This window comes from Pleurodeles waltl, chromosome 9 (genome assembly GCF_031143425.1).
Source record: "Pleurodeles waltl isolate 20211129_DDA chromosome 9, aPleWal1.hap1.20221129, whole genome shotgun sequence".
Taxonomy (NCBI): domain Eukaryota; kingdom Metazoa; phylum Chordata; class Amphibia; order Caudata; family Salamandridae; genus Pleurodeles; species Pleurodeles waltl.
This window is the reverse complement of record NC_090448.1, coordinates 269016898-269032339: the sequence shown is the minus strand read 5'-3', so window position 1 is coordinate 269032339 and position 15442 is coordinate 269016898. Positions and strand designations below refer to the sequence as shown.

General features: G+C 41.7%; 1 protein-coding gene across 4 annotated transcripts in view; it reads left to right on the top strand.

Moving 5' to 3' along the window:
• The window catches only part of ASPN (asporin), a 244585-nt gene that overhangs the window by 169514 nt on the left and 59629 nt on the right, over positions 1 to 15442 (top strand). For all 4 annotated transcript variants that reach the window (XM_069206678.1, XM_069206681.1, XM_069206680.1 and 1 more), the window contains exons 4-5: positions 4728 to 4941; positions 6515 to 6625. In XM_069206678.1, the coding sequence (XP_069062779.1) occupies positions 4728 to 4941; positions 6515 to 6625 (325 nt within the window). The remainder of the gene's footprint in view (positions 1 to 4727; positions 4942 to 6514; positions 6626 to 15442) is intronic.

Genomic DNA, 15442 nt, shown 5'->3' with positions numbered 1-15442 from the left:
AGGTGGTGAATGGCTTAGTTATCCATGATAAATCAAACAGGATTCAACAAGGTTGTGTAAAAGAAGTTGAAGGTTTGGTGCCTATGAGTGTTCTGGAGTAAATGCCTTATTTAGAGACTAGCAAACTATACCACATTCCGGCAGATAAGCGAAGGATATACTCTACTGCCCTGCCACACTACAGCTCACCACATTTAGAGATCTTTCCCTGCCTAATGGACATCTCTGTGGCTTCAGAAGAGCTGCCACATCAGAAGAAAAATTTGAAGGGTTTAATGTAGTCAAAATGAATGTAAAGTAATTGTATAACATAATCTTGTGTCAAAAATATTATCTCTATGCTGTCTATGTAAACTACCAAAATATAGAATCAAAATATTGTGGAATAGAATATCACTCACCGGAAACCCGCCCACCACTAGGACTAACGTCTGTGATGCCATGACCAATGTAACCAACTGGATGAAAATGAACTGCCTCAAACTCAACTCCGCCAAAACAGAAGTCTTAATCCTCTGTAGAAACTCATCCATCTGGGACCATAGCTGGTGGCCATCCAAACTCCAATCCACCCCCACACCTACAGACCATGCACACAACCTCAGCATCATCCTTGACAGCAAACTGACCATGAAGTAACAAATCAAAGCAGTCCCATCCTCCTACTTCCACACCACACCCACCTTACATGCAACCCTATATCAACTGTGGAACAAACTCAATTTTGAATACTTAAAAACACAACTAACATCCAACACAGATCTGGACACAATAAATTCAGTTAAAAAACTCTATCAGAGGCCGTAGGAAGCTTTTAATATCCTAAAAACCAATAAAAAAACAAAACAGAAATAGCTAAAACAAGCAACTTGGATGAATGCAGAACTAAAAAAGACAAAACAACAAATTGCAAAGCTGCAACATGCTTCACTCAAAACAAATAATACTCAGTAGAAACTTCACCTACAGAATATTCAAGTCAACAATCAAAAAATCCAAACAAAAGATACCATTCAAACAGAATTCAAAATGCTAAAACTGCAAATAAAGACTTTTGTAATATTCTCACTGCATGTCATTAACCTAAATGCACAGAAGGAACTCATCCTGTTTCTCAAGAATTTACTGACAAGCTGGCAAATCACTACACAACCAATGCAGAAATGTTGGACTTCTGTTTAAAACAAAGAAAAACCACCAGTACCAACCCATTGCTAAGAAATAGTATGCTAACCCTGCCTCTACATTCCTTTAAACAACTATCAGAAACTGAATTTACGGATCTTGTTAAAACAAGCAGGCCAGCCGGCTGCCCTTCTGACCCTTGTCCACCATAATTCTTCAAGCAAATTCTTTTATCTGCCTCTGCTACCACACCAGTCAGAACAATCATCAATAGTTCTTTAACAAGAGGAGTATTTCCAGAAGACTTTAAAAAGGCATACACAAGCCCATTATTAGAAAAACAAACCTGGACCCACATGACCCAACCAACTACAGACCAATTACAAATGGACCTTTCCTGGGCAAATTGATGGAAAGAGCAGCTTTCAACCAGATGTCACAATTCATTGAAGACAACTCCATACATTCAGACTTCCAAACAGGATTCCATTCAGAAAGACGCATGGAATCTTCCCCCATCACCATCTAGGATGACCTTAAAACCACAATAGACTGGAACAGGTTTGCTGTACTATTTCTCTTGGACCTTTCAGCTGCCTTTGACACAGTTGATCATGACACTCTAATCCAAAGAAATTATGAAGCTGGCATAGAGGGGACTGCTCTCGACTGGACCACATCCTACCTTCAAAAAAAACAAATATCATCAATATTCCCACTTTCAAATTGTACTGAACAAAAGCAGGGGTCTCTCAAGGCTCTATCATCTCATCCATGCTTTTCAACATCTATATGAAGTCATTACCGGCACTGATCAATTAATTTCAGTTCACCTGCTCTAACTACACAGATGACACACAAATACTTATCAAACTTGAAAGCCTCAAAGACATTTGAAACTCAAAAATCTTCACTTTCCTCTGAACCACTGATCACTGGATGATATGGAGCCATCTCAGATGAATGTGTCCAAAACTGAAATACTCACAATTGGAAGTATGGAAAAAATATGACCCCTCCTCTGGACCCACCCTGATGATCTGAACCACCTCCTAAAGTATTAAAGCAAGTCAGAAACATGGAATTAACATGGGCTCTAAGCTATCAATAAATGCCCAAGAGGATAAGTTAGCAAAATCAACCTTTATTGCTATGAAAACTCTGCGACACAATTTCCCTCAATTATGAGTTCCACAAGGTCCAAGCTACTAACTCTCTTGTACTGTATAAACATGATTATGCCAGTGGCCTCTACCATAGATCAATTGTACCAATTATGAAAAGACTACAACAAATTTAAAACTTTGCTGCCAGGCTACTCCTGCATGTAAAGCCGCAAGCCCACATCTCCCCTGCTTTGAGGGTCCTACATTGTTTACAGGTAGCCAGAGGATATATTTTAACGTTGCTTTTTATCACCCACAAAGCAATACATGGAACATGACCACTTTTCATCAGAAATAAAATTACCAAATACATACATTAAAGGAACCTCTGCTCGAGAATAGCATCTCACCTCAAAACCCCATCATACATGAAAAATACCATGGGTGCAACAAATTTCTCTGTTGAAGAAGGAAACCAATGGAATTCACTGTTCCCAAACATAAGATCCACAGATAACTATTTGACCTTTAGAAGACTACTCAAGAGTTTGTTCTTTCCTACATGGCCAACATACTCAAAGCACAAATGTACAGCATATGCCTGTGTATATAAATGTATAATTAGATGATATGTATGTATTTAGATATTGCATTTTATGTACAACTATATATCCTACTTCTAGTTATGGGTCTCTGTTTTATTTCATTTTATCTATCACAATGAGAAAATATGATGATAACAATTGTTTTTATAAGTGCTTCACTATTGAAATGTTGGGGAAAATATAAAATAAAAATAAATAAATATAAATAAATAAACATTTTTTGTTTTTTTTTTAAACATACAATTTCCAAAACGATATATTTTTAAAATACACATAAATCAATTAGTTTTATGTATAGCAACACTTGGAAGTTGAAGGTTCTACCTATTTATCCACACATGTACATATGAGATTTCACATCATACAGCTTTATAGCTCTTTATTATTTTCCATATACATGTACACCTTTCAATGTAGTTATGTAGCTATATATTTATCACTTTAATCCTACTGTAGAAAACAATAAAAACAAAATACCTTAAACTCTCTTCAATTCAGTACTCTTCTTCTTATCCTATACCTCATTCAATTTATCTTCTACCTCCACTCTCTGACTTTTCTCAAACCTCATTGTACTACTATGATCTCCTTAATACCCCTTTCTAGACTCTTCCCTCCTCTATACCACTCATTCCAGACCTCATTTTACTACAATGATCTCCCAGATAACACTTTCTAGACTCTTCATTTCTTTATCCCTTTTTTATCCTATTCAATCCAACTAACAGACTCACATGTCCATCAATCGAATTAATAACCTAGATTTCCCTATATTAATCCAGCACTAATCCACTTTGGGTAATGGAGTAATGTGCTACTCACTGTGAAGCGCTTCAACACCTCATCAGAGGTAGTAAGACCTATATAAATACTATTAAAGTTACACTTAAATAACTAACCACCCTATACTCCTACAAACAAAAAACCCTCTACTAAATTGTAACTTATTAATTAACTGTATCAAAATGTTAACTACACATTAAAACTTACAAACTACATGAAAAAATATAGAACTCTTATTATAATAATACATAAATTATCATAACAACTAAAATATATTTAATGAATGAAAAACACTCTTCAATACAACTATATTACAGTAAGCAATAATATATACAATCAAGTTTTAAAAACTGGTATTTTGTAGATAAAAGCAACAATATTCTTGTCTTCTATATTCTGTTATTCAATATTTTTTACATGATGAGATTTTTGACCCACTATTCTTGTCATTCACCTGTAGGTCATTGACTCTATTAGGAATTGCCCACTCAGTATCACCATATTATGCACGACTGAAGGTCATCTAGGCAAGAATAAAGGAAAGACAATTTTTAAATATCCATTTCAGGTGTAAATGAAAGTTGCCCTTAATTGTGATTTGTTGAGGGAAAACTCATCCTCATATTGTAAGGAAACCAAAGAGGGGGAAGACTTACTGTAACAGTAAAGTGTGACATGCAAATTTCTAAAATTGCACTTTGTCCCTTTCTTTATTCTTCTATAAGTGTTTGTTTCTTAGTACTTCCATATCTGTAATATGTATCGCTATCTGTATTTTAATGGTAAATTATTTTATTATTAGCATATCCTTTTATATATATATATACTTACTAATTGGATCCCACAAAACGTTTGACCTACCCCTGGTCCCCGAGTCTTGGATCCCAAAGAGACATTTCAATGCGGAAACACTTTAAATCTATATTGAAAGGTGAGCCAGCCACAGTCTGTACTATGTCAATCTTGAACTTTCCTGAAGTTAATTGGTGTTTTCTCTGTATGTATGCATACGCAGTTATAGTTAATCCCCTTAATTATGAATTTCCGTGCAATCATGTGACTAATACCATACCTGACCGTATAATATTTCCTTCTCTCTTTTGTCCAGGCCTTGTATTTAAACAACAATAAAATTTCAAAGGTTCATCCAAAAGCTTTTCAGCAGACAAAAAAGTTGAAACGATTGTACCTTTCCCACAACCACCTCACAGAGGTTCCATCTAAACTCCCGAAGTCCCTAGCGGAGCTGAGAATCCACGATAACAGGGTGAAGAAGATACAGAAGGACGCCTTCAAAGGAATGCATTCTTTGCATGTTCTAGGTACGCTAGGTTTCCTCCACGGGAATACCAAGTATTTGCTTATTCATGAACGGTAAAGCATTGCAGCCATGCTTTTAACTGACCAGCGAGCATACACACACATGGACAGATTCACAGACCTATTTTCCTTCATAAGCACGTGTTTACTGCCCCACAGAGGTAGGCGAGCAAACAACAATAATAGGAAGAGCCAAGGAAGAGGAAAGGCAAGGGTCTCGCTTAGTTCTAAGAGCCCACGCTCGAGCCGAGCCATGTGTAGAGGCCACCCAGGCTCTCCCATACTTTGTTGCCCTCAGCGTGACAAGGTTTTGGTTCCGGGTAAAGCGGGAATATAAATAAAGTGGTGAAGGGACCCTCGTGGTTCTTGACAAGTGACCACTGCCATGAAGACACCATGTTTTCTGTGTCAGCGTGCTGTGCTCTAGCAGCCCTAACAGTGGCCTGGTAGAACACTTACCTCGCACCTCCACGCCATGAACATAATCAGCACAAAAATGAAGCTACTAATATCATGTAAAAATGTGATCAATATGATTAAAAATTCTCAAAAGTATATTTTTTCAATCATAAGGAAGCTTTTTGATAGTGCATCATTTTATATGACTGCTTTGGTGTGTTCATATAAAAAGTGATAATTTTCAAACATGAAACATTTCTACCCCCTCAGCCTCATGCCAAGGCCATTAATGAACTAAAGGGCAAGTCATTTGTCAAGTGTACCCTATTTGTGGCTGAGATCCTTAATACAGATGGCTCAAGATTAGTCTATTAAAAAGAGGATTATGGGTAGCGCATGTCTGAAATCATGTGTTTGAAGCTGCTGTCATATATGATAATGGAAAAAAAAGGCTTGATGAAATAAAATGTTTGCCCAGGATCACAATATTTGACAAGTGGGGAAGCTATAATTAATCATAGGTATTCTAGTTAACAAGTTGCTACGATGAAATAAGCTGCAATTAACGAAGCATGGTCTCTTTCAGTGAGTGACACTGTCAATGTATTCACTCCCTGGTAGCTGCGGGAAGATGGAGTAAAACAGGGCGTAAAAGCCACATTCACTACATCCACACTTTTAACAAGCCCCAAAAGCGTGAGGGAGAGTTTGAAGAGTTCAAAACCTTTTGGGTGCCAACTTGTGATAGATGTCCTCCCCAAAGATAATCTATCTATTTTAGGGGAGTCCTCAAAGCTGTAACAAAGGCCTTCCACTTCGTGGCCGAGGCTCCTTTAAATGTCCCCAATGTGATGGCCACAAGATGAATTGTTTTCGATTTTAACTGTATTATGCAGCAAGAGTTTACTCCATGGTCATTATCGTCAATATCAGCTGCATTCCAAACTGGATTGGTATCATTATTTGAACTCATCTCGGTTTCTCTGGTGTGCTGTTCCCAAACCCTTTGCTGGCTTTGTCACCATCCACCACTTTAGGAGAAGTCAAACTAGAAATTGTTTGATTATTTTAGCTCCGGATACTTCATGAAATCATCCCTATTAAGAAAGTTCATTCTCTCATTTGCTTGAACATGTTCTCGTTTTTTTCTAATCGTAATAAAAATGTATTTTGCAGAAATGAGTGCAAACCCGCTGAACAGCAGTGGAATAGAACCAGGGGCTTTTGAAGGGATGACGGTCTTCCATGTCAGACTTGCAGAAGCTAAATTAACAACAATTCCTAAAGGTATGTTTATTAATTGTTTACTTATGACATATGTTCCCCTATGCCTCTTCTATAGGGTGGATCAATATGATGGGCAACTTAGAAACTTCGCCTGTGAGGTGGGGTCCTGTTTTTCAGCAAAATAGCACACAATGCATGGTTTACATGTCTTTAAATATATTATTATGTGCTCACCCCACAACATAATCAAAGCAGAATTTCAATAAACGAATTGTAAAAAACAGTTAAAGTAACCTACATGAAACACTATGCTGTGTTTAGTGTGATAAGAAAAACATTATTTGCATTTTAGGGTAAATCTATACATGAGCACGCAAAGAAAATGTATGCAGCAGAAATGGATGATCTAGTATATTACAGATGTAAAAAAGTTGGACAAATATTACCTAGCTCAACGGTACTCAAAGTACGGCCCGCGGGCCGCCAGCGGCCCCACGGACCTAGCTTGGCGGCCCGCGAGACGCACAACAACTCTTAGACCATGCCTGTGAATTCACCGTACGTCAGCAGCCTTTAATGTGCACATGGCCTTCATTTTACACCTCTGACGTCACGCGCTTTAAGATGTTAAAAATACATATCTTATTGCAGTGCAGCACAGGCTTGAAAGCAACATTGGGAATAATAACGGGCACTGCATCTGCATTCAAGTCACTGCACGTGGCCCCCTTTCAGGCCTCTCTCCTCCTTCATAGAAGGGGCAAGTTGTGGAAGCCTTTGCATTAATGCATTGATGTTTGCAGTGCAATTGATTTTTTAAGGTCAGACTCAGTTTTTTACAAAAAACGTAATATTGCAAATACACTTACGTACACATAGGGTTCTTTGAGACAGCCGTCTTGCGCTGTAATTCACAGTTTGTGTCTGCCCACTACATCATCCTACTGCAGCAGGGGTCTGCGGTTCAGCCCACTTGAGCCACTGGCTGTCAAACTTTGAGTGACAGTATTTTGCCTCATTACAAGAATACAGGTGCCTGAAAGGAGCGCATTTCAGTTTCGGGGAGGATGTATCTAGGCTGCTGAGCCATACATTTATTTTTCAAGTTTTTTTTATATTTATTCTACCATATTGCATATTTTTGCAAAACATCAATACATTAGAAAACATTGCACGGTTGCCCAGGCCATGCTTTTGAGCTTTAGTTTCAATTGCAGCCGCCCGTGTGCCAATAAGTGGGAAAAACATGTTTTAAATAAAGAACAGTGTATTGAAGCGGGCCGCACTGCCTTAATTATGAAAGTACCTTACTTATACAAAAGTCTGGCACTCCCTGTGTGGCAGAGTTTGGTCCTATCATAGTTAACGTAACACATCGGTTTCCAGGCCTCCGTGCCAAGACAAAGGTCAACGCAGTGCCACGTGACAAAATATAGCACAGCTTGTGATTAAATGCTGACAAAAATACCATTGAGTCGTTAATCAAACGCTTCTTGTCACATAAAATCTGAACCTCTGCAACCATTAAGATTACCAGTGAGTGACCTAATTTACGTTTTTTTTGCCCCAGTTCTGGCTGCTGGCACAGAACATCCTGTTAGTGAACTCTGAGGTCGTTCACACTGTCGGAGAGCTTCAGCGGTTTAGCGGGGAAAAGAGTAATTTGTCCTCTGATTTAATTTTCATTTTTAAACCCACAGTTTTAATGCACTGACTCCCGTCTCTTGATTTTTCACAGTACTCGTGTTCTAGTTATTGTAGTATTTGGGGGGGGTCCTAGGCCCTCATGCTACTGTGAATGATGACATGGACACATAGTTGTGCTTATTACAACCGGCATGCACCTGTAATGGATGGATGTGGGGTGAGTGTGGAAGCCTGCCCTGGAGGAGTGGCTGGTGGAAGCATTTCATCTCAAAACACTAGAATGAGTCCATCTGGACTCTACATCCCTCCAAAACGTTATAATAAAAAAAAAAAAATCCAACCTGTGGGAGAGAATAAAACTAAAATAAACACCACTGAGTATCTTCAGGCAGTTCACCGGATATGAAGATTGGACAGGTGCAGCTGGGGGCAATCAGCACAGCATCAAGGCATTCCTTCGTAGTTTAACCAGACTATTCTCAGCATGAATGGCAGTGCTGACAAAGTCCGGATCCCTCAATTGCCTGTCCACGAGGTTACAATGCACTCGGACACTGTTAGTTCTGTCCCACCTGGGCTCACAGTGTTGGAGTCTATTTACAATGTCCATTGGGATGTCGCATCCTGAGCAGCGGTGAAATCTATGTACAAAGTTCAATGTGGGTGCATCAGGAGTGGTGCTGTAAGAATCTCTTGGTAGGCATTCAGGCTCCATTGATAGCAACTACGTGTGGGTGTATTGTACTGGGAGAAAACTAGGCGCTCTGGGTAGCAAGGTGAATATCAACGAAGAATGTCAAATCTCAAAATGGTGCACTCTTGAAAGACCACACCCAAAAGGTCTTGATAGATGCTAAAAGCACTATTGCAAATATAAAGTACAAGAGGCACTCATTATAACATGACATTTTTCATGTTATAATGAGTGCCTCTTGTACTTTATGTTTCCATTGATAGCAAACCTTCAAAGACTAAGGATGACATGGATGAAAGTACATCATCTTCGAGGGCCTTGGTGTTTCCCAACATCAGCTCGCACCCAGCTGCACTCTGTATAAATAAAAGGCATAGCGGTGCTGCCATTAACTCAAGGCACACACTGACTGCTTCCACAGTGCCACTCTGGTATTACACGGAATAATGTACCCCCATTAGGAACAATCAGAGGACAGATACATCGCTTTGTTCTTCAGGGCCTGCACCGATCTTTTCGTATTTTAACAGAGTTGCAGGCACTAGTCAATACATTCGTAAATCCAACATACCACACCTAATAACATTAAATGGGTAGCTTTCCGACAAAAAAAGGAAAACGCTTGTAGCCTCTTTACCAATCGTAGCAAAATCCCAGCTCTAATTGAACACTGTGAGCCTCGGCTGCGACCCATAACCATCAGGAAAGGCTCTCCCCCCACCCCATGCTTTCACAACAAACTGATTGCCTGCTGTTCTACATTTGTGGCATCTTTACAGTGCTTTGAGTCAGGTAAGGCTCTTTGGTTATTTATTTGTTTTTAATGTAGTGTGTGTTACTGGGGTAGGCGTGAGAGCAGATTGCGCTGTGTGTGTGCGCTGTGTGTGTGTGTTACTGGGGTAGGGGTGATAGCAGATGGCGCTGTGTGTGTGCGCACTGTGTGTGTGTTACTGGGGTAGGGGTGAGAGCAGATGGCGCTGTGTGTGTGCGCTGTGTGTGTGTTACTGGGGTAGGGGTGAGAGCAGTTGGCGCTGTGTGCAGATGGCGCTGTGTGTGTTACTGGGGTAGGGGTGAGAGCAGATGGCGCTGTGTGCAGATGGCGCAGTGTGTGTTACTGGGGTAAGGGTGAGAGCAGATGGCACTGTGTGCAGATGGCGCAGTGTGTGCTACTGGGGTAGGGGTGAGAGCAGATGGCGCTGTGTGCAGATGGCGCAGTGTGTGTTATTGGGGTAGGGGTGAGAGCAGATGGCGCTGTGTGTGTTACTGGGGTAGGGGTGAGAGCAGATGGCGCTGTGTGCAGATGGCGCAGTGTGTGCTACTGGGGTAGGGGTGGGAGCAGATGGCGCTGTGTGCAGATGGCGCTGTGTGTGTTACTGGGGTAGGGGTGGGAGCAGATGGCGCAGTGTGCAGATGGCGCTGTAAAAAGGGGGCGGGGTGGTTGTTCCCCCTCTAAGCCCCGCCCCCTCTAAGCCCCACCCCCCCGCTGTCACTTCAGTGCGGCCCTCGGCCGCAAACCATACTGCAATTTTGGCCCCCGATAAAAAGTTTGTGAGTACCCATGACCTAGCTGGTGTCATAGGCTGCACGATGAAAAGAAACACAGCGTCCTTTGTTTCAAACAACCAAGTTCAACATTACAACAGGAGGTTGCCTCAAAATAGTTAGGAATACTGAAGTAGACAATGGGCAGCTGTCACAGTTCTGTGGAACATGTTGATGTTGATATATTTAAAGTAAGACAATTGTGATTTCACTCTTGCTGTGGTTCATCTAGAAGCAACGTCTTGAAAAAAGTAATGAATCGAGTTTACCGTGAGGGCAGGATCTTAAACTAATTACAAAAGCTAGAAAGTAATGGCATAGTAAATGAATCTACTATACTTCTTACTGTTAGTGAAAAAAGCTCTCACGGTTCCTTGGAAGCAAAGTTCATGTGTGGGGAAGTCGAAGCATGGCATGAAACATCAATCATATCCAGGACACATTAGACCATGGGACTCATGTATGAACTGTGGTCATAATAGCAACGTTAAATTAGTAATCGAAAATGAATTTCCAGATTAAACTCACAGACAGTTCAAAGACACCACTATTAGTCTTATAATAAAATGACACTGAACTCACTGGTATCAAAATCAACTGAAGAGGAAAAACAGAAGAGGAGACAGAGTGTCTGTAATGTACTATTGGCCTTCCTTGGCCTGTGAGCAACTTGTCGCCATGTATTGTCTTACAAAGCATTTCACCTTTCACTGTGTCTCTGAACATCTTCCAAATAGGACATTTTGACACTAGGAGTCTACTTCCCAATATAGCACTATAAATCTAATGAAGAAAGTCATACAGGTTACTAAAACAAACTAAATTAATGACAAGATAGTACAAAATAAACAGTTTCACTCTTTCATTGTACGGGGCTTAGGCTATGTCTTGTCATTAAGACCAATCGTGGGTGGTTTTCTAGTACTGTCTCTTAAAAAATGTTAAGAGGAAAGAGTCTACAGAAAAGGATTTCTCCTCTGTTTGTTTCTTACATCATTCCCCTTTTCTCAGAGAACGTTGTGACAACCTCACTTGCCTGTAACAGAGTAAAGGAAGAGATGTCAGTGACCAATTTACCTCCTGCTTATTTCATATAACACTGTTGTCCTCTCCATTTATACTTATTTGGTTTCTTAGGGCCTCATTACGAGGCTGGCAGTCAACAGACTGCCAGATTCGCGGTGGCAGTCATGTCCGCCACCGGTTTGGCGGTCTGGCCCCCAAATTAGGAGTTTGGCTGTTGGAGCGCCAAATGACTGCTGCCTCCGCTGGGAACAATGTTTCCGATGGGCTGACAATGGTGCAGGTCGTAATCGGCCAGGGCGGCGCTGAAGTCAGCGCCCCCCTGCTTACAACCTGGTTCTCTGCCAGCCTTTTAATGAAGGGTCATGGAGGCTGGCGGAGAACAGGTGCAGGTGGTCCTGCACTGCCCATGCTCATGCCCAGGACATGGGCAGTGCAGGGGTACCCCTGCCCAGCACCCTCATAATGCGCACTGTCTGCTGTGCAGACTGTGCACATTATGAGGGTGCTGGTGCCACCTGCTGGAGGCAGCATTGATTCCAGCTTGATTGTGAGCCGGCAACAATGCTGCTGACACTTTCCCACAGGACTGATGGGCAGAAACCTTGGGCGGAAAGTTATAGTAGGGCTAGCGGGGAGGTCGCCAGTAAGGCGGCAACCTCCCCGTCCGAAGTTTAGCAGATGGGTCATCCTGTCCGCTGAACTCGTAATGAGGCCCTTAGTCACACGCCCTACATATTATGGTTGAAACCCGTATATCTACCCCTTTATTGTCCTTTTTACTATTTTTGGCTCTTCACACAATTTGAGAGTAAAGTTGCAGAAAAGTATAGTTTACGCATCTCCATCTCCAGAAAAAAGGGCACTGCAACACTCTCCCATAGACAATAACATATACAGGGACTTAAATGTAAATATTATAGGAAATAATGTTAAATTACATTTACAAAAATTAAAATAGCTAAAAATATGAATACATATAATGTAATTAAAACGATAAATATATAGAAACATCAAATATTTATTTAATTATGAACTATTTTAATAACCTTTATGCATTTGAAAATTAATGTAACTATAGTGTTTATTTAAATGTAATTAAATTACTTCCAATATATTTGCTATGCCACATTTAATAATGAATTATTTTAAAGTATTTATTTTGTGTGGAAGTTTTTTTTAGTTTAAAGTTGGGAAAATATTTGAATGTACTTTAACATATTTACATTATGGGAAGATGTATTTCACCATTTAGTTATAGTGCTAAGCATGTTACTCATTAGTTCTACATTTAAAATAAACAATAGCGCTGTCACAGCCGGGAGGCGAGTCACGCAACAGGGCAGGAGCCCTTTAAATTATCTTCGCGCTCCCGCCGTCGCGGGTAGCGCTGTCACAGCCGGGAGGCGAGTCACGCAACAGGGCAGGAGCCCTTTAAATTATCTTCGCGCTCCCGCCGTCGCGGGTAGCGCTGTCACAGCCGGGAGGCGAGTCATGCAACAGGGCAGGAGCCCTTTAAATTATCTTCGCGCTCCCGCCGTCGCGGGTAGCGCTGTCACAGCCGGGAGGCGAGTCACGCAACAGGGCAGGAGCCCTTTAAATTATCTTCGCGCTCCCGCAGCGCGGGACGCGCGCGGGCGGCGCCCGGGCGAAGCCCGGGCCAAGGGCGGGCCCGTCCTTAGCCCGTCAGAGACCGGAGGAGGCTGGGCTGGGCTGGGCCCCATCTCTTTCACCTGTAGTAAGAGAATTACTTGTTATCTAAGAGTTGTTTAAGAGAGTACAGATTATAGCACCATCCTACTATTCCTAAATTGAGAAGCCTATTCTTCACTCAGCCCTTCCCCCATTAATTCCTCCTCTAAGCTACCCCATTGCGGGCATCTTCCCAATATGGGGAAAAGGAAGGCTATAGATTTACCAGCACAATCCAAGGGTACTAAAATCGCAAAAAAACGCCCAAGTAGACCTTTGAATCCAGCTATACCCAATGGGTTAAACCCATTGGATGAAATAGATCTCCTAGTTAAAGAAGTTGAGTCTATGTTAGGTACACAAACAACTCTAGGGGCAACTAATTTAAAGAGAGGCCCCCCTAACGATAGGAAAATCCCAGAGTTATTTAAAAAGAAGGGGTCAAGGGATCCTACAGATACTATAATAGGGGTAGATGGAGACGGGGGCCCGCATAATTGCAAGGGCCCCCTACCGTTACCCACTTATAACATAGCGAGTTCTCCAGTATCCCAGCTGGGTCTCCCACACGTACCACATACACCAACCCTTCTACCATTGACTCCGGTGATCAAGGTGGTCCCTAGCCTATTCTGTACTAATCGTTTTGAACCTCTATTGGTAATAGAGGACTCGCCCGTGCCCACGAGTGTGCCCAAGTGCAAGTCAGTAGTTGGAAAACCCAACCCTAGTGTTATTTCACCGATCCCCCAGCTCGAGCCAGAAGGCAAAGAACCAGCAGCTAGTAGAGACAACGTGGCTACGGTTCTCCAGAGAGTTGATGAAGTTAAGGGACTGGTTTTAGTATTAATAGATCTTATGAAGAGCAATCGTGCTTGTGCTGGACTTTGTAAAGTCTGTGGGGAGGTCAGGGGGGAAGAAGCCTTCCCATTATCTGCCCCACCAATGGGGACGGAGCTAAGGGACAATTGTTGTCTCCCCACTAGAAGGGGGGCAGCTCTTCTAGGGAGGGAAGACTACCGTTGTGATCCCAATATCGACAACATGAGACCCAGGAGGTCTACAAATGTACCTAGGCACAGAGACCGTCAAGGTAGTTGGTCAAGTAATCTTACTAGTGACAGGGCCAGAGGTAGGACTAGCAAATCTGACCCACCAGAAACTGTCCAAGATTCCAGCCTTACACAACCCCCCAACAAGTCACATAAGACTCCCTCTAACAACATCACTCTCTCCCAATACAATACTGAGAGTATAGTTAATAAAGAACAGGACCTGTTTATAAGTCAGGGAACAAATAAAATCTATTTGACTAATGTTCCAAAACTATCGCCAGGGTTAGCTGAGAATCAAGCTTCCTTGATCAACAAAGTCATACATTGGATACGTTCCCGACGAAGTTGTCTCTCTGTTATTCGTTCTGACATAATATCGGCCAAGAGAAGCAGCATCACAGGGACCAATCTTGACATAATAACTATCTATTTTGAAGACAAGTATATGGTGACACAATTAATGGATTTTGATCGTCGTACCCACTTGGAATATGCAACAACCAGGGAGGGAATTAGACTCATGTTACACCCACAAAATACTGGACAAGCCATGGGACTGGCAGGATCTGATGGTTTAACTAATTCCCGCGGAGGTGCTGCACGAAAGGAAGTTAATCCCAGGCTGTTGCCCAATCCTGTATGACTGACTACTGAACTAGTAACTAATGTGACGGCCTGCTCCAAGGCCTTACATTTTACGGGGGATGACAAAACATTATCACCAAACACTTGTAGTACTGACTCGAGTGTGGTAGACGCTGGATGCACACCCGTGGTGACAAACCAAGATAAATGTACATTAGAACTTATGTCATGGAATGTTGCCGGCCTGGCAAAGAAACTAGATGATGGTGAATGGGCCTCTTTTATTAAAAAAACAGACATATGTTTGTTTCAGGAAACTTGGGCGGAGGATGCCACCAACATAGATGGATTTCTCTCATTTAGTGCACCTGCTATACCTCCAGAGAAGGGGAGGGGCCGGGCAAAAGGTGGGCTCTTATTACTTGTTAACAAGAATTTGCAGTGTGACTACAAGCTTTTGGGAATTGATTCTGTAGATCTAAAAGCCATGTGTATTACGTTTAACAGAAGATTATCAATTGTTATTGTTAATGCTTATATACGATCGGTCCCAAATGGCTCCGAGTCCCATACCCTGGCTATTCTGTCTGAATTTGTAGGCAACCTCCACCCCTCAACTATTCTAATCATAGCTGGAGA